This window comes from Marmota monax, unplaced genomic scaffold, assembly GCF_021218885.2.
Source record: "Marmota monax isolate L192 unplaced genomic scaffold, Marmota_monax_Labrador192_F-V1.1 WCK01_AAM20220418_F8-fsc00024, whole genome shotgun sequence".
Classification (NCBI taxonomy): Eukaryota; Metazoa; Chordata; class Mammalia; order Rodentia; family Sciuridae; genus Marmota; species Marmota monax.
Genome location: NW_026695224.1, coordinates 24,721,194 through 24,743,544, shown reverse-complemented (window position 1 = coordinate 24,743,544; position 22,351 = coordinate 24,721,194). Strand labels below are relative to the sequence as shown.

Below are 22,351 nucleotides of genomic sequence, written 5' to 3'. Positions count from 1 at the left end.
CAGCCCTTTCCTAGCCTGTGGCGCCTTGGTGGCCCTGAGGAGTGTCTGCTGGGCCATCTTTCCTTCTTCCTTCCCTTGGGCTGCTCCCAGCAGGGGCAGAGTGAGGCACCTCCAAGATCCCAGGCCATTCCTGCCCCTGCCTCAGGGAGACCCACGTGGCTCGCAGCCCCTGGGGCCTGGGGTGACCTAGGTCAGGGTGCAGGGGCAGGAGGGGAAGGCAGGTGAGCCGCTGCAGCCCAGGGAACCCAGGCAGAGGCAGGGGTGTTAATTACAGTACGACTTTATTAATACTGGATCCTCACAGTGCATTTGTTACTTGTAGCAGTGACTATTTAAATCAAGGGGCGGATGGAGTGGAGGGGGCAGGAGGAGAGGAGGATTTATCCAAAAGCCAACGGAAAGAAAAGGAACGAGACGGTTCAGGGGGGATGAAGGGGTGGCGAGGGGTGTGTGTGGGGGAAGGGTGAACAGGAACGGGGTGGGGGGGCCTTGGGGAGGGAAAATAAATTAAAAAAAGGAACAAGTTAACAGCACCAGAAAAGTTACTGCAGTCAAAAGACGCTTTTGAAAAGAACAGTTCTCTGTACAAAATGAAAAATAAACAAATGTAAAGAAGCCCCCCCCAAACCAAAGTTTATGACGCGGGATTGTTGGCTCGGATCCCGGAAAGGGGGGCGCTATGAGGTGGTTGCTAAATGACGAGGGAAGCAGGGGGTGGTCAGGGAACAGACGAGGGGATGGAGTATGTACAGCCCTGGGGGCTCAGGGGAGGGGAGGCAGTGGCCCCCACCTTCTCCTGGGAAGCCCCAGCCCCCACTGCCCATCAGGGCCTGTGGAGCCCCCAGGAGGCGGTGAGCTCTTCCTCCGGGGACCCCTGTGACCAGCCACACTCCTGGCGCAGAGGCCATGCCTGCCCTCCTGCTGCTCCTGACTGTCCCCTCACACATGCTGCTTCCCACCCCATCAGGTCACCTGGGCAAACCCGACGCAGCCCTGAGTGGGGAAGGTGCAGCAGAAATTCCACCCCAGGGACCCCAAACTCATCACCTGCTCTCTAGGTTCCCACGGCTGGGAGCTCGGTGGGTCATGGGCTCCACCAGGCAGTTCTCAGATCTAGGGACCTGCAGGGACCCTTCTCCAGCAGTCCCCAGGGAGCCCAGCGGGACTCACTCACACGGGTTCAACCCTGCTGAGATCCCAGTTCACGGCCCAAGAACTCCCAGGAGCTCAAGCCTGGACCAGCCCCAACACCATTCCATCCACACCAAGGCAAAGTGCTCTCCTGACGCCCAGCGAGATGCCCCCCTTGGGGCTCTGCTGCTCTCTTTACCACCCACAGTCCACCCTGATTCCCTCCACTCGCCCTAGGCTCACGTGCTTTTACCCGCTCAGACTTGGCCTCACAGAGGAGGGTGCCCCACTCCTCTGCCCAGCCCTGCTGCCAGCCCAGGCCCAGGCCTGCACAGGGCCATCCTGGGATGGCATCTCCGCTGGCAACAGAGAGTCACAGCCCATCACCCTGCACCTGCTCCCCCACCCCAGGCCTGTAGCTCCCTCAAACCCCAGCAGACAGGCCCAGAGACACCCTGGCCCTGCCCTCTCCAGGCTCATTTTGGCTACACTGGAGGCGCTGGAGAGAACAGCTTCCCCCGGCTTCAGGGGAGTTGATTCTGCCCTTCTCCTGCCATAGGCCCATCAGGCCACCCTGTGACCTCCCCCTCTCAGGCACTCGAAGACACACACCCTGTACCACCAGCTCGCCCCCCACACAGTCCTTGTCTGGGGTCAGCTCCAATTTATTATATTTATAAAATAACCCTCTATACCGTCTACTGCTCCAGCCCCCGACCCCAAAGGAGGCTGCAACTGTGACCCCAAAGTGCCACTAGTTAAGTCTTGATGTGCCAGATGAGAACGGGGTATCTGAGGCAGCTCCTGTGTGGCTGGCCAGGCAACCCCCAGGACCTCTGCCTTCCTTTTCCTGCTGCCCTACTGGGTCCCCTTCCTGCCACCCCTCACATGGGAGAGGAGGTGGGAGGGTCCCCTGAGCCTTCCACATGCAGGCCCACTCCATGTCCTTCCACCCCGTGACTCCACTTGGACTCCCTTCCCCATGGGTTGGCCTGGTCTCCAAACTCCAACCTGCTCCCCTAATTCTAGCCACAAATTAAGATACCCCAGCTGATTGGACACTGGCCCCTCCACAGCCACCCTGCCACCCAGGTGGAGAGGGACCTGGAAGAGGCAGAGGTAGAGGGGAGAGGTGTAGGGGGCTCATGAAGGGACAGGAAGGGCCGGCATTCAAGAGTCAGCCAGGGCACCGTGACTCTGGGGAGCAGCTCTGGACCCCAGGCCAGGTGGGCCAGGGTTGGCACGAGGCAGGCTGGGCTCTGGGGGTTTGGAAAAGGCAGGGCCTGAGAGGAGGGACAGAGTGGGCAAGGGAAGTAGAAAACAGGCTCCAAAACCAGTTCGAGGCCTGCAGGCTCCACCTGTCCTGCGAGGTTGGTTAAAGAAGTCACATCCCATTAAACGCTGTGGTCCAGCCTGGGTGTCTCTTCCATAAAGTGGCTTTGCTTTGTCCCTGGCGCTGTTCTTTCTCCTGACTGTGCCTGTGCTGAGTGGCTGCTGCTCACAGACCAGGCCACCTGCTTGTGCTGGGGCCAGACAGGGTGGGGAGGGTGGCGCCATCATAAGATGCGGGGCGCAGACCTGTCATTGGTGACGGTCCTGCGGAGCCGGACCCCGCGTCGAATGGCCACCAGCATGTCTTCGGCTGGGGGGTCGCTGGTTGCAGCAGGGGGTGGGGTAGGCGTCTCCTCTGCTGGGGTGGCAGACAGGCCGGTGGGGAAGGGGAACTGGCCCTCGCCCAGGGCGTGGGCACCTGCCACCAGCTCCCCAAGCTTCTCCACCAGGCTGTGCCTGTTGGCGGCCAGCTGCTGCTCCTCGTCATCCTCAGCCGCCAGCCCGGCCCCCGCTGTGGAGTAGCTGGCCACCTCCGGCGACGGGCTGCCCCAGGCTGTGTTGGGCAGGCTGAGCCTCTTCGGGGAGGCCTTGGCGAGGTCCGGTGCCAGGGGCGAGGCGGCCTCATCCGTGTAGAAGACACACTCCTCGCTGCCTGCCCGCGTGGGTCCCACGTAGCCAGGGGAGTCGGGTACCGTGGGTGTCTTCACAGGGACGATGGGTGGCCGGATGGGGATGGGGCCGGCGCTAGACAGAGCACGGCGTACAGTGGGCTTGGTGGAGGGTGTGCGGCGGATGGTGGCCACGCCGGGTGGGGCGCCGGAGGGCAGGCCCGTGGCTGTGGGCAGCCCGGCGGTGGGCAGCCCCGCGGTGGAGGCTGGGCGCTTGGTCTGGATCAGGCGGCGGTAGTTCTGGGCGATGTTGCTGTTGCGCGGGATGGTGGACGACTTGTCAAACTCGGGGGGGCCCTCGCTGTCCGCGTCCCCATTCACAGAGTAGCAGTCATAGTCGGAGCCTGGGGACACAAGATGCAGTGAGCCTAGGGTCCAGGTGTCCCCTGAGCCCCAGCCCACCCAGGATGGACACGGAGAGGGAAGAACGGGGCCCTCGTGTGCGGCCCAATCCCAGCTGTCCCTGTGGGGTGGGGCCACAGGCTGTGAAGGCCTCACACACACTTTCGGCCAGGGATGGCCTCCCGCAGACCCACCTTGGGAGGGGATGGTGTCCTCGGAGCACGAGGGCGTGGTGGTCTGCGTGCTGTAGCCGCTCGAGTACTGCAGCGAATCCCTGCTGCTCTTCTGGTGCTCCAGGCTCAGGCCGCGGGTCAGCACCATGGCCAGGTCGCTGGCCGCAGGGGATACCTCCTCGCCATGCTGGGGGAGGTAAAATTGCAGACTGAAGTCTCTCTTCCTTTCTACCCTCTGCCTGGACTCCAGGCAGCCCCACTGAGGCGGCTGAAGCTGGCCCTGGAGACCCCCTGCTGGGCCTCCTGGCATTGAGCTGGGAGTTCAGGGGGTCCTGGCTAGGCCGCCTGGGCAGCTGCCCGCCTACCTTGGCTGCGATGGTGGCAGGGGACATCCGAGGTCGTGGCACCTCTTCTCCACTGGGGCCCAGGGTGCCTCCACTAGCGGGGCCTGGCTCATTGTCTCGGAGAAGCTCCACTCGGTCCTTCCTCCGCTGCAGCGTGGCGCCTGAGGGCTGCTCGTGGGGGCCAGCCTTGGTCCAGTCCTGCAGGGTGTGGCAGGCAGGTCAGGGGGACTCATGGCCTTGCTGCCCACAGCCAATGGGGCCCTTCACTGGGGTTGAGGCTCAAGTTGTCCAGATCTGTGAGGGGCCCTCAGCGCAAAGGCCCAGGCCAGAGCCTGGAGGGTGGGTATGGCTGCTGCCCCACCAGGCCCAGGGGCAGAGCAGGGAGCCCCAGGAGGGAGAGATGTGGCTGTGAAGGGAGTGGCTGGGGGGTCCTCTGGCTGAACCTGGGCCTCTCTGGGGTGCTGGCCCCACGTTGGGAGGGCACAGCTTGAACAGCTGGTGATTTTCCTGGGACGGGGCTGGGGGCACTGACCGAGGTGGGGGAGCTGCACTCGCTAACAGACTGGCATGTTTCCGAGGCCTCGGAGGACGCGGAGCTGGAGGACTTCTGCCACGCAGCGAGTGGGTGGTTGCAGACAGGGGCCGGCAGCAGACAGGGCGGCAGGCAGAGCAAGAGGAGAGAACAGTTCTGATTACAGTGCCGCATGCAGGGGCGGTTTGATTCAGCACCTCACCCCATGTCCCTCTAGGGTCACGGCCACCAAGAGCACCTGCAGCAGAAGGTGGCGGCCCAGGCACACACCCCGGGGACTGAGCCACCAAGAGCCCAGCCCAAGAACCCACTCTTTGAGGATTCACCAGAGGACCTGCTGCCTTACACGGTTCTCTCAGGGGATGCCAGCAGGGCAAGGGGCATATGGAGTCCAAAGTGTCATCCTGCACATGTGAAGCCGGGTGCCCATTAGGAATCGAAACCCAGATGCAATGTTGGCAAATGTATTTACAAGCCTGGATTAAGAGTCAGGGCTGGAGTCACACATCCAGCTGTCTCAGGGCAGGAGGTGGCCATCCAAGCTGGGGGCACAGTTAGAGGCCCGAGGCTGGGACCATGCCCTCAGGGGTGCAGACATTTAGTGATTGGAAAGAGGAGGACAGTCCAACAAAGGAGATTGGGCCAGGAGCTGCCAGAAGTGGGAGGAGCCTTGGAAGACAGAGGACCTGCTCTGAAGGGGGGAGGGGAACGGCTGTGCTAGAGGGAAAGTAACTCCTGCCCTATCAGGCAGGAGGGGACCTTGGGCGTGAATGGGAAATGCTTGCGGGCATTAGAATAGATGAGGTACCCCTGAGGCTCTCCCTAAAGGAAAGTGAAACAAGGGGTAGAAACAGGACCCTCCGCATAGGTGATGGGTTCCTGGGGCAGATGCTGACTTTGGCACTGCAGTCAAAGGTGAAGCCAAGTGAAGTGCTCGTGACAAGCAAAATTCAAGATGAGCAAACCAAGCCAGGGCAGCTGGGAGGGACCCCCGTCCCTGCCACAATCCCCACATCAACCTCAGTTTAGATTCCCAGGTTTCCTAAAGACTCTGATGAGCCAAGATCACTAAAACAAAGGAGAACAAAGCAACCAAAAGGGAGGACTCAGAGGAAGTAACACACTCAGACTTTCAGCAATGACTGTTAAATATATTAAATAAAAGACTCAATGCAGAAGTATTTGGCAGAGTCACTGAAAAAATTCAACACCCATTGGTGAAAAAAATGACAACAAAGAATAGAAAGAAACCTAATCTGATAGAGAATATCCACAAAAATATTGATATTTTTCCCTCTAAGGTTGGGAAAAAGACAAGGATACCCACTATCAGCACTGGAAGTCTTAGCCAGTGCAATAAAACAAGAAAAGGAAAATAAGGAAGAAATAAGATGATCATGGTTTGCAATGACATGATAACAAAGAATCTATATCAGAAACTATAAATTGTTGGAATCAATAAGCAATTTACACAAGTTTACTGGCCAGCCGCAGTGGCACATGCCTGTAATCCCAGTGACTTGGGAGGCTGAGGCAGGAGGATGGCAAGTTCAAAGCCAGCCTCAGCAACTTAGTGAGGTCCTGTCTCAAAATAAAATATTAAGAGGGCTAGGAGTGTGGCTTAGTGGTTAAGTGCCCTGGGTTCAATCTCTACTGCCAAAATAAATAAATAGAGATAGAGAGATATAGAGATAGATAGATAAAGAGAGAGAGAGAGAGAGAGAGAGAGAGAGAGAGAGAGAGAGAGAGAGAGAGAGAGAGAGGTTTCTTCTTAGCAAAAGAAATATAGCACTAATCTCTAGGGTATATAAAGAACTCAAAAAGCTAAACACCAAAAACCCAAATAACACAATCAATAAAGGGCCAGGGACCTGAACAGACACTTCTCAGAAGAGGACATACAATCAATCAACAAATATATGAAAAAATGTTCATCATCTCTAGCAATTAGAGAAATGCAAATCAAAACTACTCTAAGATACCATCTCACTCCAGTCAGAATGGCAGCTATTATGAAGACAAACCACAATAAATGTTGGTAAGGATGTGGGGGAAAAGGCACACTCATACATTGCTGGTAGGACTGCAAATTGGTGCAGCCAACATGGAAAGCAGTATGGAGATTCCTTGGAATCTGGGAATGGAACCACCATTTGACCCAGCTATCCCTCTCCTTGGACTATACCCAAAGGACCTAAAAACAGCATTCTACAGGGACACAGCCACATCAGTGTTTATAGCAGCACAATTCACAATAACTAAACTGTGGAACCAACCTAGATGCCCTTCAGTAGATGAATGGATTAAAAAAATGTGGCATATATACACAGTGGAATATTACTCAGCAATAAAAGAGAATAAAATCATGGCATTTGCAGGTAAATGGATGAATGGAGTTGGAGAAGATAATGCTAAGTGAAGTTAGCCAGTCCCAAAAAACAAATGGCGAATGTTTTCTCTGATATAAGGTGACTGACTCATAGTCGGGAAGGGAGCATAGGAGAAATAGACAAACTCTAGATAGGGCCCAAGGAACAGACAAATCACCAGTTGCACGGAACACAAGGTGGGAGGGGAAGGGAGGGGGCAGGGGGTTAGCAATGATGGTGGAATGTGATGGACATCATTATCCAAAATACGTATGTATGAAGACATGTATGAAGACATGAATTGGTGTGAACATACTTTATCTACTGAGATATGAAAAATTACAATAAGAATTGTAATGCATTCCACTGTCATGTATTTAAAAATAAAATCAATAAAAAATATAAAAAAATAAATAAATGGACAAGTTTATTAGATACAAGGTTAGGAAAAAACCTATTGTATTTCTAAATACCAACAGCTAACAAACAAAAATGTAATATATAATAATACTAACAGAAATCAAATACCTAGAAAAAATATCCAATGATAGATATGCAAGATCTTTACATAAAAATTAGAAAACGCTATTGAGGAAACTTAAATCCCAAATACAAGGAAAGACACAACCCCAGTCAAAATCTGAGGAATGTTGTTGTTTGATTTTGGTTTCGTTTTTTTGGTAGAAACTGACAAGGTGATCTTGAAATTTATAAGGAAATACGAAGGATCAAAAATAGATGAGGAGACTGTGAAGAGAAATGAAGACAGAGGACTTTCATTATCAGATATCAAGATCTTCTACAAAGTTACGATAATTAAGATGGGTTGGTACTGGCCCAAGGAACAGACAACCAGTTGGCCCAAGGAACAGACAAGTCACCCGTGGCACAGAACATAAGGTCAAGAAAGAGCCCCACACAGACACCTGATTCACGACATGAAGCACAGTAGGGAAATGAGGCTGCTGTGGTCTCAATGTTTGTGTTCCCTCAAAATTCATGTGTTGAGATCCTGACCCCTATGGAGATGGCATCAAGGGGTGAGGTTTTTGAGGTAGGCATGGTGGCGCAGGCCTGCAATCCCAGAGACCTAGGAGAAGGAGGCAGGAGGATCACATGTTCAAGGCCAGCCTCAGCAACTCAGTGAGGCCCTCAGCAACTCAGTGAGACCCTCAGCAACTTAGTGAGACCCTGTCTCAAAATGAAAAGTAAAAATGGCTGAGGATGTGGCTCAGTGGTAAAGCACCCCTGGGTTCAATCCCTGGTAGTTAAAAAAAAAAGAATGAAGAAAAGGTGAGGTTTGGGGAAGGTGATCAGACCATGAGGGTAGAGTCTGAGCAAATGGGACTAGTGTCATCATAAATGAAGCCTGATGGAGCTCGCTGGACCCTTCCACCATGTAAAGAGACAGTCAGAAGGGCCTTCTGTGAGCCAGGAAGTGGGCCCTCACCAGACACTGGGTCTGCTGCTCCCTCAATCCTGGATTTCACAGCCTCTGGAACTCTGAAAAATAAATTTCTGTTGTTTATGGTATTATGTCAACTTATGGTTATTTTGTTACAGAACCTCAAATGGGCTTAGACAGATGGTCTTTTCAACAGATTGTCCTAGGTCAATTAGATGCCCACATGGAAAAAAGGATCTCCGCTTCATCACACACACACACACACACACACGTACATGCACACAAACGAAAAATTCCAGGTAAGTTGTGCATCTAAATGAAAAAGGTAAAAACAAAAAAAACTTTTAAAGGAAAACATCTTTGTGAGTGGGAGTGTGAGACAATATCTCAAGCAGGACACAAAAGGCACTAACAATTTTTTTTTTCCTAGCCTCCTGATAACAATTTTTTAAAATGGAAAAATTGGACTATATAAACTTAAAAATTTCTGGTTATTAAAAGACCCCATGGAAAGGGTAAAAAAAACATACCCATAAAATGAGAGAAGATATCTGATGAAGGACTTGTATCTATAATATATAAAAAGTTCTATAAATCAAAGAGAAAAACACAAACAACCTAGGAGAAGAATGGGGAAAAGATTTGAACAAGTCCTTCCCAAAAGAAGATAATCAAATGCACTTTGAAAGAAGAAAGAAGGTGTCCTACCTCATTATCATTAGGGCCATGCAAATGACAAACACCAGGTACTAACTATTATTGCACACTTGACAGAATGGTTAAAATAAACAAGATACAAAATACTAAGGGCTGCTGAGGATGTGGTGTAGCAATGAACTTCCATAATCTTGCTATCAGGGGTGTAAATCTGTACAACCACTTTGGAAAACCATTCAGTAGCACCTGTCAAATTCGAACACGTGCGTACATCATGACACAGTAAGTGCACTCCTAGCTCAGCACCCCCACAGAACCGCACACCAACTAGAAGGTTCATAGCAGCACTTTTAGCTGCGCCACAGCCAAAACACTAGAAAATATCCAAAGGTCCTTCAAATATAGAATGGCTAATTACATATTCATGTGATGAAATGTTCTACAGAGATGGGAATGATACAGGTCTCATATAAGACAGATGAATCTGGTGAACATAATCACTGAGCAAAAGGACCTTTTGTCCTCTAACGGATACAAAATGTATGATTCTCTGCCCATCTATCAATCATCCATCTATGTATCCATCCATCCATCCACCCATCCGTAGTGCTGGGGATCAAATCCAGGGCCTCACTCATGCTAGTCAAGTGCTCTACTACTGGGCTACATCCCCAGACCAATGACTCATGTATATTATAAAAAAGGCAAAAGCTAGTGAGGACAGTGGCTGTCCTTGGATGAGAGTGGCAACCTTTGGCTGATGGTCATGCTGTCTTGCTCTTGATGCTGGTGATATGGGTGTATTCTGTTAGTACAGATTTATTGAACTGTACCTTTAGGATATATTTGATTCTTTGCATATATGGAATGAATACATCAGTAAAAAAGTTCCTAAAAGACTCAGTGGTAATGGCTTATTATTATTTTTTGGTACCAGGGATTGAACCCAGGGGCACTTCACCACTGAGCCACATCCCCAGTCCTTTTTATTTTTGAGACAGGGCTTGCTAAGTTGCTGAGGCTGGCCTGGAGATTATAATCCTCCAGCCTCAGCCTCCAGAGTTGCTGGCATTAAAGGGCATGGGCCACCATATCTGGCCCCAGTAGTAGTGAATTATAACCCAGAGAATATTCATGAGTCCGTGCTGGTATAAATAAGCTAAGTTGCTGAGGCTGGCCTTGACAGTACATTAGAGGAAAAACAGACTGGAAAATGGACCTAAAGAAATTATCCAGATTATAGTATAAACAACAAAGAAATGAAATATGGGATTTTTTTTGGTACTGGGGATTGAGCCCAGGGGCACTTTATATTTATATATATTTTTTTAATGTTTATTTTTTAGTTTTCGCTGGACACAACATCTTTGTATGTGGTGCTGAGGATTGAACCCGGGCCGCACGCATGCCAGGCGAGCACGCTACCGCTTGAGCCACATCCCCAGTCCCCCCAGGGGCACTTTAACACTGAGCTACAGCCCTAGTCCTCTTTATGCTTTATTTTGAGATAGGGTCTCCCTAAGTTGCTGAGGCTAGCCTTGAACTTGTGATCCTCCTGCCTCGGCCTCCTGAGTTGCTGGGATCACAGGGTGTGCACCACCACACCAGGTGAAATACATGAATTAAGAGACACAGAAAGAATGACAAGGTGTGACATACATTTAACTGGAGTCCCAGTAGGAGAGAATGAAAGTGGGGATAAAAAAGATGATGGCTGAGGCTGGGGGTGCAGCTCAGTGGTAGAGTGCTTGCCTGGCATGTGCGCGGCCCTGGGTTCGATCCCCAGCAGCACAGGAAAAAAAAAAAAAGGAGAAAAGGAAAAGAAAAAAGAAAAAAAAGAGAGATGTTGTCAGACTGGATAAAACAAGAAAATCTAGGCATATGCTGTTTACAAGAGACTTATCTAAAACACAATGATATAGTGAGTTTTAAAGCCAAGAGATGAAAATTGATAATACAAACATGGAACAGAATGAAGGCCCTGGGATCACTCCCAATGGCTACAGTGGCCCCACGTGTAGTCAGGCCTGAGCCTACCCGAGGCGGCCGCACCCCACCCGGGGGGTCCTCTGGTGCCCCTCACCTGGCTGGTGATGTCTGAAGGCATGGGCGAGGGGGGCTTGGAGTAGGTGGCGTCCTGGGAGATGAAGCCAGAGTCGTGGGAGGAGACGCTGGAGAGGCGGGTGGTGGCGGTGGCTGGCTGCGCCAGGCTGCGGTAGCGACAGGTGGAACTGGGTGAGTATGTTTGGGCACCCCCAGGCCATGGGGCTCCGCCACCCTTGGCACTGCTACTGCTGCTGGGGGCACTGAGGGAGTGAAGGAGGACGGCACAGCAGCCAGACAGGGAGGCGGGGGAGTGTGAGGGGGTGACAGATGAGGGGGAGAGAGATGAAGGCAAAGGAAGGAAAAGAGATTGTCAGACTCTGAGGTCCTGAGACCCGGGTACTACGGAGGAGCTGGGTCCCGGGGTGACGTGGCAGGCAGGGCAGGGCTGGAGCAGGGGGGACCAGGCCCTTGCCCCTGGAGCTCCTCAGTGTCGGAAGCCACGGTCAGGGCATGCCAAGGGCGAGGTGAGCGCTATGCCTCCCCTTCTGCCATTAGAACAGTTGTCCTCAGGTTAATGATGGGGAAACTGAGTCACAAAGCATCGAACAATCAGATGTTTCTAAACTGCCTTCTCAAGGCCTGATGTTGCCGTCCAGTCACAGAGTGCCATCTTGCACGAGGTGGCGTGTCTGGACAGCACATGAGGCTGCCCTCCAGGGAGGGTCTTAAGCCTCCCATCATCTCATCGCCTCTCTGCCGGAGGGTGTCCAGCCGGCCATGGCTCATGCCCTCTGCACAGCCACTGAACCCCCAGCAGTGCCCCTGGCAAGGAAGGCTGCCCTGCTCTGAGCATGACCTTGAAGCACCCCCACCTGGCTCCTGGTCTCCCCTGCCGTCTACCCCTCTTTGGACAGGTGCTCATCCAAGGTCTAAAGAGGTTCCAGCAGCCGGAAGGAGCAGCTGATCACTGGGCCTGGCTTCTCTCAAGCCCTGGGTGCCCGGACAGAGGGGCCTCCCTCAATAATCATCTCTGTGCTCAGTGCCCTCCCCACCCCACTTCAATCATCAGTCTCCTCTAGATCTGGCCCCAGTGCCATCAGGGAAGGGCCCCTGATGCTGAGCCAACCTGGTGTTGAGTGAGATTCTTGGCCCCTCCCTGGCTCTGAGACCCCAGGGCCCAACCTGGGTCAGAGCTTGATCCATTGGCAGCTGCCTGGGCACCAGCTTTAGGAACCAGTCAGGCTGGACCGTTCAGCATATGTCCTCAGAAAGCCCTGTCCCCTTCCCTGATCACAGATTCTTACTTCCGCCCCACACTGTCCTAGGCCTGGCAGAGTCCCGTGAGTGGTTAAATGCTAAGACCCCGTGCCTCAGTTTCCCCTTCTATGAAATGGAGACAAGACCAGGCCTGACACAGTGGTGTTAGGATTCAATGAGGAAAATGCTTGGCACCTGGCACACAGTCAACGCCCTGTAAACGAAGCTACTGCCCCTCCCTGCCAACAAACGCCTGGGGCAGCAGTCCTGGGACTACTGGGCATGTTTTCCTCTACACCTGAAAATCCCTTGGATGACGCCGAGGTCATATGAATTCTGAGGCTCTGAAGAATCCCCCTGGCCACCCCACCACCCCATAATTCTGGGGACTGAACTCAGGGCCTCACACCTGCCAGGGACGTGCTCTATCACCAAGCCACCTCTCCAGCCTCTGAAGCAGTTCTTGATGGAGCTTTGGGGGGAGCTTCCACATTCCTTCCTGGGGTACCTCCATGAGTCCCACCCCACCAACCTGCACATGCTGGATTTCCGGGAACTGGAGCTGCTGGGTGACGATGGCGGGGTCTGGTAAGACCAGCTGTAGTCTGAGCCCTTCAGGTCCTTGATCACCTGGGCAGGGACATACATGGGGGTCACTGGAGGCAGACCCTAACCTACAGAGAGGCTCGTCATGCTCCTCAAAGAGCTGGCGGGGCCAGAAGCCTTCTACTCTCTTCCCAGCTGTGGACCATGCTTTAGGAGAAGACCCCAAGAAGCTAACCCTCCCATCCCCCAGCCTTCTCCCAATGCACGATTCTTACTGGGGTGGGAAGCAGAGAGATATGGGAACATTCAGCTCTCTCTGCACCCCTTCAGCTTACACAGCACAGATTTGGGACTCTGAGCCCAGCCAGGCCTGGGTGGGGACATGGGAGAAGCAGGTGCTCCCAAGAACTGGCAGAGGAACCGGGCTAGATTGCCCAGGATAACAGGGGTGCAAATCATGGTTGGACCCGAGTCTCAGCTTTCTCCATGAATTGGGGCCACTGTTCCTGTCTTAGAGCACCATCAAGAGCGCTAAGGAAACAACCTGTAGAGGGTGTTTATCAGAGTGTTGGGCACACAGGATGTGCCTGGGGAGGGCAGTGGGAGCAGGGGGGGACACGGTGGACACATATGCCTGGGTCTAGGGGAGGTGACTGGTGTTCTCTGTGTGGATGGCAGCCAAGCATCAGCAGGTTGGAAAGGGCCAAGCTCCAGGGATCTGAGATTTTTCCCACCTGCTCTCAGTCTGAGACCCCCCCTACTTGGGACCTAAGCATATCACCTGGGCAGGTTCTACTGGATGCCCCCTGGTGGCTGCTGGAAGTTCTCTGGTCTTTTCCCAGATGCCTTCCCCAAATGCTGTCTCCTTTTCTCAACTGTCTCCAATGGAGGACACGGCCGTTTCCTCCCTGTCCCTGTCCCTGTCCCTGGGCCCCAGGGCTCACCGCACCTGCTCACTGGCGGGAGGCAGCTTGTGGGGTTCTGCAGTCAACACCACCAGGTCGTCAATGATGCCCTGCAGGTGGGTGATCTCCCCCAGCATGGTCAGCTCGCCGTTCTGAGGAAGCAGTGATAAGACCTGATGGTCCCACCGCCCTCCAATCCACCCTGGAGAAACAGGCCTTTTCGGCCTCTCCTGTCTCACCCTTCCCTGCTAACCAGTCCGTTTGGGACTGGTGGAGGCTGGGCCAGCACAGTCTGGGTGGCTGACATGACCATCTGTCCAGACCAAATCAGGACACGAAGAGCCACGAGACCTGCTTCTGGTCCAGGAGCATGTGGCTCTAAATGTATTCTGCCAGGGATCACTTAGAAGTGATCTAGGAGGTCAACAAGTCCACCCTGGGTCCCACCCACCCACCCACCCCACTGGCCTCTGAGTCACCATGAGACCCACCACCACGGGCTGCAGGAAAGTGATGAAGGTGCAGAAGCGGCCTCGCTCCTCGATCAGGGCCCGGCGCACTGCCTGCTTCTCCGTCTCCTCCAGCAGGAGGTACATGTCATTGACGTCCTGCAGGGCACTATCCAGCTGGGGCTGCAGGTCTCCTTTCCCTGGAGGGGTTGGGAGGAGAGGCCGCGCTGGGGACGCTGGCCTGGTTTGCTGCACCCATGGCTTAGGCCCCTGGGGTGGCATCCCTGGCCGTGGAGCTGGGCACTACAAGGGGAGTGGGGAGGGCAGACTGTGGGGTTTGTGGAAGGGATGGTCCCCCCAGAGCAGGCAGAGAGGACAGGCAGATACACACGCACAGGAAAGACACCAAAGCTGCAAAGCCACCCAGGACCCAGGTAGGCAGGGCTGACCATATGGAGGCCAGTGGGGGCCTTCACTGCATGGGATCCCCTCACTGCCTGGGGAGGGCACCCCATCACCACACAGGATACAGGCAGGTGGTGTGGAGCAGGACAAAGTAGACCCGGGTAGGGGGCTCAGCTGTAGGCCAAGCCACCCAAGGTGCCAGGATCAGGAGACCTAGGGGCTGGACCTGGGGAGCAGGGAGAGGGGTGTCTCAGGGTGGGCCCCCACTCAGATAAGAAAACAATACACAAGGACAGCGACGGTGACACAAAAAGCAGCAAGAGAGACAGAGAGAGGCGAGAGGATGATATGGAGGAGACGTTGAGACAGGAAGCAGGGAGGCAACAGGTAAGAACAGGGCTGGCCTGGTGGGGCCGGGGCAGCCAGGGCCTATGCCCCCCACCCCGCCCCACCAGCCAACCCCTCCTGGCCTGGCAGACTGACCCAGCAGTGGCCCTGGACTCATCCCTGGCCAGGGGCCCCAGGGCCCCAGGGGGACTGTGCCCCAGGCCCCTCCCTCGGTGGACCGACCGCCTTCCTCGCTCCTCCTTGGCCTGAAGAGGTTCCTTCCAATGGCCCTGAGCTGGGGGAGACAGACAAATGCGACAAGGACGGGAGGAGCAGCTGGAGGGACTGACATTTGACTTACCAAGTAGCTCTACAGGAAGGATGTGGGAGGAGGAAGAGGAGAGACAGAGAAAGAAAGAATGTGTGAAAGACAGCCGGATGGACAGAGCCACTCCTGGGGTGGGGTGGGGGCCTGGGCCTGTGGGGCCTCTTACTTTCTCCCAAGAGGGAGGGCCTGGGCCTGTCTGGTACACAGGGCAGCTCCCTCTGTCCCACCCGACAGGTTGGAGGGTCCTGTGTCAGGGATAGGACCCCTCTGGCCAGGATGACGCCCTGGGGTGCCCCATAGGGCAGTGGGGCTATGGAGTGGGACCTAGGGGCTGGGCCTCCGCAGCTGACTCTAGGTCCTACCTTTTCGCGCTTTCTTCTGCAGCTTCAGTGTGTCTGATGACTTCTTCTTGATCTCGTGCCGGGCTCGTTTGTACTCTGCGGAGGCAGGGTGAGATGGGAGGCTATAATAGGGATCCCTGCGGAGAGGGTGTGGGCACCCCCACAAAGCCCCACCCCACCTTTCGCGTGGTCCTTGTCCAGTTGGTTGGCCGACTTCTTCCAGTCCTCGATGCGCTCCTGCAGCGGGTTGATCAGGCTCTCCAGCAGCGCACTGTGGGTGGGAGCTGGGGGTCAGGATCACAGGGAGCAGGGTCTCCCGCGGACCAAACACCTTAGCCCTGCCCACCGCGCCCACTCACTTGGTGAACTGTCGCAGCTTGGTCTCTATGCTGCGGTGGCGCATGCACATGCGTGTGAGCGCCGAGCCGATGTCCCGTGTGGCCCCTGGCGAGACAAGCGCGGCGTGGGAAGGGGCCCACTTGGGTCTTTGCAATGCCGGCCTGGGGCCACAAGGGGGCGCGCCGGCCCGCGAAGGCCAGGCCTGCCGCCTGCGCCCCGCCCTCGCTCTCTGATCCGTGGAGTGGGGTAGGGAGCGGGTGCTGGGCGTTGACCCAGATCCTCCTCAGGCCAGGACCCCGGTCCCGCATGCTGGCCATCCCAGCCTCGGACAGCTGCAGGTACTCTGCTGCCAAGGCCAGGGGCCTCCCCTCTCATCCAGCTGAGGGAGGCCAGTGCCAGACAGCCCAAGGAGGAGTCAGTGAAATTCTCCAGTCCCCGGGGAGCCCGTCCAGGTGTGGAGTGAAGGGACAGAGGAGGGCACACGCCGGGCCTATGTTCTCAGTGCTGAAAGGAACAGGAGCCGAGGTGCTTGCTCTAGACCAGGACCCCAGGGAGTGCTCACGTGCCCCGTAAGCGCACTGAAGGGCGCTGGGAATAGGCGAGAAGCCAGAGACGCTCTGTGCAGAAGGGCAAATGGCTGGCAGAGGGGTCAACTGAGCTGCCCACAGCAAGAAGGGATCCCCTGGAACATCCCTGTTGCCACTCACCCACTCCTGCTTGTGCCTCTTGTGGCAAGGGGCTCAGTCTCTCCACAACCAGCCCATTCCGTGAGGGAGCAAAACCTCAGCTCCCGGGCTTGTGTCATTTCCTTCGGGCTTTCCCACCCCAAGCCCACCCTGGGGCATCCCTGACCTCCAGCCATGATCCTTCCCACCTCGAGTGTTGGTGGCCATGTCGGCCACTTTCTGGAAGGCGTCCAGGAAGGCCACAGCAGCCAGCACGGTGGTCCTGGGGAGACGGACAGTGAGATGGAAGGTCGGCGGGGGTCTTCCGTCCATCCCTCCCTAGCTAGAGCACCCCAGGCAGCCTCACCTCAGCTGGGAATGCAGCTTCGTGGCCTTGGAGTTGAAGTCCTCCCAGATGGGGTAGGAGCTCTGTGAGAGAGGTGGGAGAGGACATGAGACCCTGTGGGAGGGGGCTGTAGGGCTCAGCCTGGTCTGGATCCCCCATATGCTACCCAGACTTGTCACTTTCTTGAGAGCAGCTTTGCCCCTGAGGAGAGCAGGCTCCCGCCCTCTGGGAGGGGACAGGGCTGAGGACAGGGCAGCAGGCATGAGAAGGGCTTGCCCCTGGGAACCAGTGCCTTGGCTCTTCCTTCCCACCCTGTTCCTACTGTGTAGAGGTGGAGGTGGAGGCAGTAGATGGCAGATCCTGTCTCCTCTGGGCTCCTCAGGGGCCTGGCAGGGATCTCAGCTGAGTCCAAATAGGGACCCATGTTCCCTGGGCCTGGGATGGTGGGCCCTGACCTGCCGCCTGGCTTAGGGCTGGGGCAGTGTCGGGTGGGGAGGCTGGCAGGGTCAAGGCATTCCAGGTATAGCGAGGCCCTGGGAGCTGCTGCTGGCAGGACACACTAGGCCAGCAGTAGTGGCTCCTGGGCTTCTGAGGAGGCTGTGGCTGCTCAGGGCCTGGACAGTCTGCCCAGGACAACCAGGCCCCAGGCTGAATGGGGCCTTGTGCGGCCAACAGAGCCACCTTTTTCCACCCCTCGCTCCCCTCCCCTCCAGGGGAAACAGTGTGGCCTTTATCCCCGCCTGGCCCATGGCTCCATGTTGGGAGGGGGTTTCCCAGTAGGGAGGTCGAGCTCCTGGCGACCGACTTGTCCAGTCTGATTAAGGGGCTTTTCTGGCTAATGTGCTCTCCCCATGGCTGCAGGCCTTGAGAAAGCTCAGCCTTGGCTTCAGGGCCCTGTGGAGGCCTTGCTTTTTGAAGGACAGCCCTGGGTGAGCAAAGCCCCAGCTCCAAAGGTCTTTCTCCTCCATGTATAATAAGCACTGGGGGTTCAGGCTTTGCCCTAGGAAAGGAGGGGAAACAGAGACCCCAGTCCCCCAAGGCCCTAGAGAAGGCTCTCCTTGGCTGTAGCCCCAGGACAGGTTCTAGCTGGCCTCCCCAGGCCAGAAGTACCCACAGGGGCTAGAAAGGAGCTGAGAGGCATCAGGGAACCTCAGAAACCCCCTCCTTCCCAGCCCAGCCAAACCAGTGACCAGGGAAAGCAAATATTTACGAAGTACACTGAGGCTGGGACAAGAGACAGGGGATGTGGGTTGGCTGTCCCCATACAGCTCAGGGAAAAGGAGCCTGGGAGGTTTTCCCTAGCAGTCCCGAGGAGCTGACCCATGCCTTGGGGTCTTTTGAAAGGCATACCTTTCTACCACCTTCACCCCACCCAGCCTGGATATTCTTGAAGACCTCCCTGCTGGGGTGCAGGTGGTCCACAGCCAGCTGTTCTGCCCCCCTCCTCCCTGATCACCTTCTCAGCTCTCTCAGCAGTCCGTGGGTAGTCTCAGAGAGAGGGCCGTCCCAGGGGAGGGGGACAGGACAGGGCATGAGGGAGGCAGGCCTAGTTTCTCCTCAGCAGATGGACCCAGGTACTTCAGTCCTCAAGGGCTTAGCATTCTCTCCCCTCCCCCACTCATGGTTCCCGAATGAGCCCAGAGACTAGGAGGAAGGGCCGGAGTGGCCAGTGCCCCAGGCTTTATCTGGCCCAGGCCCTGCCTGTCAGGTTCTGAGACCCTGGTTTATCTTCCCTGGTCACAGTAACTGCACTGTGTTCTATGCAGGGCCTGGCTGGCACTTGCAAAGTGTGCGTCGGTCTTCACAGCAGCCCCGTGAGAAGATTCCTACTATTTCCCCTTTTAGTGATGAGGAAACAAGGTGAAGTGATTTTTCCAAAGCCACAGGGTGTGGCATCAGAGTCTGATCCCATGTCTGACAGGCGAATGACTGCATGTCAGGGTAGAGGGATCCTGCTTCAGGGGTGCAGGGATGTGAGCACCTGAGCTCCAGGGACTGAAAGGATGGGGGAAACCCCCAGCTCTGCCCCAGTCATCTGGGCTGCTCCAGAGTGAGGAGGTGAGGTGCCCAAGGGGACAGGATGAGTCTGACGAGCAGACGGCTGTGGCTGCATGAGAGGGAGCAACCTAGGCTTCAGCCCCAGAGGTTTTCCAGGTGACCTTGGGGCAATCTGAATCTGTTTGCCCACCAGTAAAATCAGGAGAGGGACTTGCACCTCCCTGGGGTCAGTGTGTAGACTCCAGGGGGTACTCACTGAAGGGACTGCTTGGAAAGGGTCTGGGCAGCTAGCAAGGGCTCATCACTGTTGGCCAGGAGCACATAAGCCCTGTCTCTGCTAGGAGAGCCCTCCCACCTGCCCAGGGTCTGTGTGTCCGGATGACACTCTACTCTGGATGGGGAGGCAATGATTACGACCCCATTATCTGAACAGACCAATGTGAGGTGGTGGCCCCATTTGCTCTCTGAGGGTGCTGTGCCCGGGCCTAACACCCCAAATAAGTTCTTGCCCCTCTCTGGATTCAGTGGGCTTGTGGCCTGAGCTGTGTGAGACAGGGAAGGCAGGGCAAGCTCCTGAAGACTCTTCCCCCCCTGAGCTCAGACCTTCCTCCAGCTCTCTAGGCTCCCTGCTATTGCCTTTAGCCACGGGTCCAGCCTCCTAGTGGTTTGAGGGAGATCTGCTGTGGGCTCACTGGGGGGCAGCTCCAAGGGGCAAGATTTCTCCCAGACCCAGCAAGTCAGTAGGCTTGGAGTCAGTCAGAAGCTGCCCCCCAAATCTAGTTATCAGCCTCCAGATGGCCCAGCCCCCTCCTCTGTCCCTGGCCAGGGTCCTTGAACACATTCATGTGTCATGGCTAGGGGCAAATCTTTTCATGGTGTCACCACAGTTGGTGAAACCTCTCCCTTTTGACTCCACATATCTGCAAATCCTGCCACCAGCCAGTCTGAACCTCTTGCTGCGATCTGGGCCCATTACCTTTGGTGTCATCTCTAACTTCCTTGCAATTGGCCAAGAGGGAGGGACACAGTCCTGCTCCTCTCCTCTGGGCTAAAGCTGCTGCTTGCTGCAGTGTTTGCTGTGTGGCTGCCAGTGGGAGGAGGTGCAGGCAGCTCCCACCCTCAACCAGCCCCAGAAGCGGCCAGGGGAAGTGGTCTAGGCTGCCCAGTCCCAGGAAAGGGCCTTCGTGCCAGGGCTCTGATGTCTGCAGGGTGGGTGGAGGCTGCTCAGGGCCAGCAGAGAGGCCCACAGGTGGAGCTGCCAGGGATGGAGGTCCCAGGGGGGAAAGCACTATGGTGGCCGGGGGTGGGGGAGGCGGGGGGAGACATGGACATGCTGCTAATTGCGCAGTCCCAGGCCAGAGTGGCTTCAGTCCCCATCCTAGGGGACAGAGATCTGGCAGCTGCCTCTGGGGCTGTTTCCCTGGCAGCACAGGAAAGGAGTCCCAACCTTTTGCCTGCCTATCACCCTCTACTTCCCAAAGCGCCTGCCTGGAACTCTTGGGTAGGTTGCATGTGGTTTGTGGTGTCCCCACCATTCCCCAGGCTGGGGCCTGGTAGCACTTTGTGTTGTGTATTAGGCCAGTGTGTGTGGGGCTGTGAAGGGGCCCTCGGGAGCGCCTGTGGGGAGCCAGGTTCTTCCTCCTGCCTGCAATCCTGCCTCTTCATCCTAGACCATGGGGACAGAGGAGAAGGGCAGGAACGCTGTTTCTTGGCCCACCCTGTCACTGGAGCTGGGCCCTCTGCCTACTCAGTCTGGGGCAGTCCTATTATACTTTGGCCTCTTTCCGGGACAGGATCCCTCCTACCCCTCTCAGATAAACAATGAAGGCTGAGATCAGGGGCAGGGTTAATGACCTTGAGCCATTGCCAGGCCTCAGTTTCCCCACTTGGTGGGCTGGGCAAGAATTAGTGACCTGCTCCAGCCTGACCTTGGGTAATCACGGGGAGTGGGAGGTTGGCGCTGAGTGGTAGTGGGGTAGGAAAAGCGCTCCCTTGGGGTTGCTCCACCAACCCCAATCTTCTCCCCTCCTCCTCTCAAAGTGATGATAAAGGCCTATCCTTGGGATGCAGGGACATTCAGCTCGGAGACCTGGAGTCCTGGGGCTCGCTGGGGTTGCTGATGGGGGGCGGGGCTGGGGCGGCAGTAGCAGGGTCGGGCCTCTGGCGGGGAAGGAGTTAAGGATTCTTTGCTTTATTATTTTTCCTGCTTGGGCTGTGACAGCATTGTCTGGGCTCCGGGGCCGTCGGGATGGGGGGACATTGTGCTGGAAGGGGGCGGAGGCCGGCAAGACCCTGGACTGGTTAAAGGGCCAAAGAGTCAGTCCTCTAGCTAAACCCCAATCATGGTTGGGGGTCTGAGGCACAGAGAGCCCGCGTGTGCGCAGGCTCGGGTCGCGACGGCGCAGGGAGACCCGGGGCGCTGCACGGCTCCCCCAATACTTGAGCACCCACACTCCCGCAGACAGGCACCTGGAGACCCGGGCGCAAGGCAGATGCAGGCAGGGCACTCTCAGACAAGGACACAGACCCCACCGCGCACGGTCACAGCAGGGCACGGCTGCCCGCCGCCACGCGTCCCCAGAGGGGACACGCACCCGCACCCGCGCGCCCACCCGGGTGGCCAGCCCCGCCGCGTCCCGATTACCTTCATGTCGTTGACGATGGCCTGGAAGAGCCCGCCCAGGGCGCCGCACTCCTTCTCCGCGGTCTCCATGCTCGGGCCGGGCGGGCCGCGGCGGCGGGCCGCGCAGGGGCTCGGGGAGCCGCGCAGGGGAGGGGGCCGGGCCGCGGCGGGCGCTCGCTCCGAGGCCGCGCCGGGCCTCCGCCTCCGGGCCGCGCTCAGCGGCCGGCCGCGCCGCGCTCTGGGGTCGCGGGCCGCCGGCGGGCGGCGCGGGCCATGTCGCGGCGGGGCAGGCGGGCGGCGCTGGGGGCGCGGCGCGGCGCGGGCAGCTCGCGGCGCAGCCTCGGCGCGGGGACTGGAGCGGCGGCGGTAATCCGAGCCGCCGAGGCTCGGGCGTCACGTGGGCGCGGCGGAGGGGAGGACCGCGGGGAGGGCGGGCGCGCGGGAGGGGGCTGTGGGAAAGGCCGGGCGGGCGCAGGCCCATTCACGGCCAGAAACCAGGGCTTTGAAATCCGAGCCCCGGCGCTGCCAGACTGGTCGGGCGAGCGGGGCCGGCGGGCGCGGGCGCGGGCGCCACCGCGGGTCGGGGCGGCGCTGGGGCGGGGCTCGCCCAGCTCCCCAAGGCTGTGGATGGGCGGTTGGTTCTTGGCCCCCAGACCACACCTTTTCGCCTTTGGTCTTGGTCTTCAAAGAACACCATGGCGGGATGGAGTCCCTGGTTGCCTCCCGCCAGACGGATACTCGGGACCTCGGGCGCAGGGAGTCACGGGTACCCCCCCCCCCCCGCCTTTGGGTGGTTCACTCCTGGGACAGACCCTCCAGTTAT

At 56.8% G+C, this 22,351-nt stretch overlaps 1 protein-coding gene across 2 annotated transcripts; it reads right to left on the bottom strand.

The window, feature by feature from the left end:
- Positions 1–262: 262 nt before the first annotated feature.
- Positions 263–21,689, bottom strand: Mtss2 (MTSS I-BAR domain containing 2). Of its 2 annotated transcripts, none has more exons than XM_046434429.2 (14): positions 21,550–21,689; positions 16,929–16,990; positions 16,771–16,844; positions 15,917–16,001; positions 15,737–15,828; positions 15,579–15,653; positions 14,199–14,356; positions 13,752–13,859; positions 12,789–12,886; positions 11,037–11,259; positions 4,523–4,597; positions 4,012–4,188; positions 3,668–3,833; positions 263–3,475 (listed from the first exon to the last, which is right to left on the bottom strand). In XM_046434429.2, exons 1-14 carry the CDS (start codon positions 21,616–21,618, stop codon positions 2,688–2,690), a joined length of 2,250 nt encoding a protein of 749 aa, XP_046290385.1. In that variant the 5' UTR covers positions 21,619–21,689; the 3' UTR covers positions 263–2,687. The 2 variants fall into 2 exon arrangements, with proteins under 2 accessions (XP_046290385.1, XP_046290388.1); XM_046434432.2 differs by having other exon boundaries at positions 11,037–11,163.
- Positions 21,690–22,351: the final 662 nt, after the last annotated feature.

What these genes read in the sequence shown, in the direction of transcription:
- Mtss2 (XM_046434429.2), bottom strand. Translation starts at nt 21,618, where the DNA reads ATGGAGACCGCGGAGAAGGAGTGCGGCGCCCTGGGCGGGCTCTTCCAG. An exon ending in GGACAAGGACCACGCGAAAG is followed by an intron (nt 15,654 to 15,736) that starts GTGGGGTGGGGC and finishes CTGCCTCCGCAG; the next exon opens with AGTACAAACGAGCCCGGCAC. An exon ending in CTTTCCTGCAGCCCGTGGTG is followed by an intron (nt 13,860 to 14,198) that starts GTGGGTCTCATG and finishes CTGCTTCCTCAG; the next exon opens with AACGGCGAGCTGACCATGCT.